The 4,698-nt window shown below is 60.0% G+C and overlaps 1 protein-coding gene across 1 annotated transcript in view; it reads right to left on the reverse strand.

Annotated features, from left to right (window-relative positions):
- Positions 1 to 4,698, reverse strand: part of ZFPM1 (zinc finger protein, FOG family member 1) — an 89,937-nt gene that overhangs the window by 42,959 nt on the left and 42,280 nt on the right. The window contains exon 2 of the mRNA XM_019505259.1: positions 2,532 to 2,657. Coding sequence (XP_019360804.1) covers positions 2,532 to 2,657 — 126 coding nt within the window. The remainder of the gene's footprint in view (positions 1 to 2,531; positions 2,658 to 4,698) is intronic.

The following is a 4,698-nucleotide window of genomic DNA, read 5'->3' on the forward strand; positions in this document are numbered from 1 at the left end:
TAAGCATGCAGTCCCCTGCTGGCCCCTCCTGGATGTGTGCCAGAATAATTTTCTCGAACAGCTTGCCTAGGATTGAGGTAAGACTAACTGCCCTATAGTTTCCCAGGTCCTCCTTCCTCCCTTTTTTGAAGATGGGAACCACGTTGGCCCTCTTCCAGTCCTCCGGCACCACTCCAGAGCACCACGAATGCTCATAAAGCCGTGCCAGGGGTCCTGCAATGACCTCGGCCAATTCCTTTTCAGGCCCACCCGGGTGACCCCGGAGAACAGCAAGTGCTTAAAGCTGGGTGCAGCCTTCAATGCTAAGAGCAGCATCAAGGGGCTACCTAGCAAAGCCCAGGTCCTTGCTCCCAAATCCCTTGGGCAGAAGCTTCTAATTCAAAGCAGCGTGGACACCTGCCCCTCGGTCGGTCCTTCCAGCAAGGGTCATGCCCGCACCCTACCAAGAGCCCCCAAACCCCCGTGTCCCAGAGCTGGCTGGAAACCCCCGGTCCCAGCAAGCCTCCATTTGTGGCTCCTTCCTAGCAACTTGATGACAATTATTTTCTCCATTAACTGCTGCTCAAGATGCTGGTGATAAGCCTATTTGCATATGACAGTGCGGAAGATTAGCGCCCAAAGTGCATGTTTGTCTTCACATGCCAGGCAGGCAACCACAGCAGAGCCCAATCGATAGGCGCCACAAAGGACGCCCAGGGGTGACGTCACCGGCATCAGAGATTATTAATACAGGTGATAAGCGGGATGATTAACATCAAATAAATCAATCACCGGGTATAAAAGTCCTATTATTTTTGGCTATAAATCAAAGTGCCTGGCATATTGATTTTTATCCATCGCGCTGAAAGCCTTCGTGGCCGTTATTGCTGCTCCGTGTTATCGGCGCTATCACCTTTTTATCAAAAGCAGGCTGGTGCCAGGTGCAGCTCTCCAGCTGACTTTCCAGCTCCCTAAGCCCCCACCCCGGACGGCCACGAGATCCCAAATCAGATAAAAATAAATAAAAAAAGCTAGCTTCCTTTTTCAACCTGGCTGGGGAAGTGGGTGGGAGCAAAGTCTGCCAGCGACAAGCCGCCGGACCTCTTTAAACTGCTGCTACTAGTCCCCGGGGCCACCGCAAGCACCCGTGGCTCTCTGGGGACTGGCGAGAAGCACATGCAGCCATGGGGCCAACGTGGAAGAGACCGAGGGTCAGGGAGAAACTCCTGCAGCTGGGAGCAGCTGGTGCTCCTCCAGCCTGAGCTGCCCCTTATCCGGGGAGATTATCGGGTGATTAATGTTGCGCTCCCTTTGCTCAAGGCCCCGTCCCGCAGAGCTTTATCTCGGGGCCCAGCTCGGCAGAGCTTATCGACTGCTAGGCAAGAGGTCAGAGGCCACAATCCTCCTGTGGGATCCGTCTCTGGGAGCCCACGCCCCTGCAGGAAGGGCTGGTCTGGGGGGAGGACGCCAAGGTGGGGCCGGAAAGTGCCATGGGTGAGGCAGGGTCTGGGACGGGCAGGGCGACCCCAAAATCTATCTGCCTCCTGGGACCAAAGGGGCATCTGGGCTCAGGTTGGAGCTGGGATGCAGCTGCTTCTGGGGTGTGACGCCATATGGCGGTTCTGGGACGGCTGGGAACGAGGTAGTGGCATTTGATGGGATACACAGGAGGTGGCTTCTGACGCCAGGTCACCGTGTACAGCATGTCTTCCCGGGACCCCATTCCCCATCCCATAGGGAGAAGCCCCCTCACTCCCCTGCTTGCTCACACAAGGCCCAGGTGGCTGCTGGCTGCATGGGGACGGTTCAGAGAGCCAAAACGCCGATTGACAAGCAACGGGGGCCAGCTGCGCTGGGCAGGGATTTCCCTTCGCTCGGCTGCGAGCAAGCAGGGCAGAGCAGAGGTGTCGGGATGACTGGGCTCGGCCAAACCCAGGGGACAGGCGCTGTCCTGGGAGTGGCCCCCATGCTGCATCTCTCTGGAGGTGGCCGAGAGGAGGCACCGAATTGACCTGAGGCAAATGCATCGCAGCCTTGGTGCAGGATGGTGGCCACAGTGGCACGTGGGGGCTAGCGCTGGCAAGCCGGGGCACCGGCGGCTTCGCTTGGCTCAAAGCAATGCTGTAGGACGGCCAGGTTGAAGACAGCTCTGGGCTTGTTGAAAGCTTTAGGTCCTGGAGAAGGGCAATGGCAGGCACGCCAGCTTCCTCTGCAAGCAGCACTTTCCCACGGCATTTCTCCGGCCAGGGGAGCCCCAACTTCCAGGTGAGTCGAGTCCGAGAGCAATGAGCCCAGGAGGGACCGCGGCTCTCGGGTTGCAGAGCCGTGATGCGCCTGCCCCGCAGTCTTGCTTCACGCTGCTCTGAGCATGGTGGGGGCAAAGCCTGGGCTGCCCCCCGGCTTCCCTCGCTCTACGAGGAGGGCCCAGAGATGCCAAGGGGCTTGGAGAAGAGAGGGGCAGCGAACTGCCAGCCAGGGGAGGATACAGGGGAGAGGGGGACGATGTTACTCCCCATCCCATGGCGAGCGACCCGGGATGCTGCGTGACGTACCTTCGCTGCACGGGGGGCTCGAGGCCTCGCACGAGCTCTCGTGGTCCGAGGCACCGGCCTCCCGCTCCGACGGGCTCTTCTCCTCCGCTGGGGCATCTTCTCCGTCCTCCATGTCTCCGAAGGACCCTGCAAGACACGGGAGAGGCCGGGTGAGGCAACACGAAACGGCTCCTGCGCTTTCCTCGCTGCATTCGGCCTCTGCTGCGGGACCCCAAAGGCTGCCCGAGTGGTTGAGTCTCACAACGCACCTTGCAGCTGCCTGCATTAAAGCACCGCACAGGGAAGCCAAGGAAGAGCTAGGAAAAGGACCCGGGAGTCCTGGCACTCTCCCCCAGGGCTGTGGGATTGGTAGCTCAGGTGCACAGGGCAGGTCTGCAAGCCCCTGCCCATGAGGACAGTCCCTTGGTCTCATAACTGGAGGGTCACAGGAGGTGGAGAAGGGAGTCGCTCAGACTCGACCCGTGACACCCAGGGCCTGCACTCACCAGCAGCCAAGAGGAAACCTGTTTCCTTCAATGACGACTGGATGCCGGGGGGGCCTCTCCTCTGTCCCAGCTCGCACTGAGCCATCACGCACAGAGCTAGGCTGGATTTCCAGCCACTTTTATATGTGCCACTGGTGGCTGTAGTCACGGGCTATGGAAACGAGCATATGGAGGCTGCAAAACTTTGCTGCGCCTTGTAAATGGTTTAGGGGCAGATTTCTGCGGGCGGCTCAGCGTTGGGAAGGGGGTGGCCGGAAAGACGGCAATCACAAAACAGGCTGGATACAGTTCCCTCTAGTCTAGGGACGCTGCTGGCATGAACCTCGGTGCTCTTGGGGACGGGCTGTAGCTCCTGCCCCAAGGGATGGACAGGACAGGGTGCCTCTCCCCTCACAGCCCCAGGGCGTTACAGTTCTCCACATGGTTGCAAAGCATGGTCCCAATGGAGCAGGCTGGTTTGCCAGGAGCCTGCCAAGGTCACTGCTGCCTGCATTGTAGGCGTTTGCTGCGCTGGGCGATGCAGACTGGAGGGGCCCGGCCGTGCCGCAGACACCCTGGCATCAAAGGGGGGCACAGTGGCCAAGTCCCTGCAGCTGACCGCGAGCACCGAGCTGGCTCCAGGCAGCTGCACGGTGCACTCTTTTGCCCTCATGCGGCTCCTGGTCACGCGGAGGCAAGCGGGCACGCACCCTGGTCATGCATATTTGAGCAGGAGCTGGGCGGTGAAGCAGGGCCCCAGAGCTGGAGGCAGGCTCTGTAGCCGGGACACGGCAGGGAGGGAGACGTGGCACACGCTCACCGTGCATTGCACACCCGCTGAGCTCCCCCGCCAAGAGCAGGGAGCTTTGCTTTTGGGTGGATGGCACCACATGCCCAGCGTCAGCTCCCCCGTGAAGCCCCACCAGCCAGCATCCTCTCCAGAACCACTGCAGCCACGCCAGGCTCATCCCCGTGGCGGGCTGCAGATGCTCCTCGCCCGCAGGAAACACCAAATGCTTCTAGCCCTGGAGAAAGGTGCCCCAAAGCCAAAAGGGAGCACGGGCCAGCTCACCAGCATCTGGGGGCTCAGCAACCCTCTTGAGCCCACTCCCCCAGCAGCGCAGAGGCAAAGATGCTCTGTTGCTCCACTGGCAGGGGATCCGTCATGCCCCGCGGGTCGCATGCTGGGCCCTACTCCCCCAGCCTGCAGCAGCATCACCTAAAGAAGGGCCGAATTGCCCCGAAAGCAGTCTCCCAGAGCCAGCCTCAGGGCACGACAGCCCCTAATGACACAGAGCCGTGCAAGGGGAGGCGGAGGAGGGACCCAGCACCCGGGGCTGGTGCACAACCGCGATCAGACAGTCCCGGAGAACCGCCCATCGCACCGAGCCGCCTGCCTCCCGATACGGCGAGCTGCTCCCGCCGGAAGAGCCGGGCCGGGGAAAGGACCCCGCGCCGTGCCACGCTGCTCCAGACCTCAGCCGCTCTCTGACTCCAGGCATGTATATTTACACCGCGAGAACAAAGGCCCCATAATCTATACAAAGCAGACAACAATGAGCGTGAATAAAGAGGCTGCCAGAGAAGGAAAGGCAATTTATTCTAATTCTGCTAATTTCAGTTCCAGCACAATTAAAAAGACTCTGATAATATTCAGAAACAATCGGCGGCTAACAAATCGTTCCTCTCGCTGTAAATGAAAC

Source organism: Gavialis gangeticus, unplaced genomic scaffold, assembly GCF_001723915.1.
Source record: "Gavialis gangeticus isolate Ggan-Ray unplaced genomic scaffold, GavGan_comp1, whole genome shotgun sequence".
NCBI classification, from domain to species: Eukaryota; Metazoa; Chordata; order Crocodylia; family Gavialidae; genus Gavialis; species Gavialis gangeticus.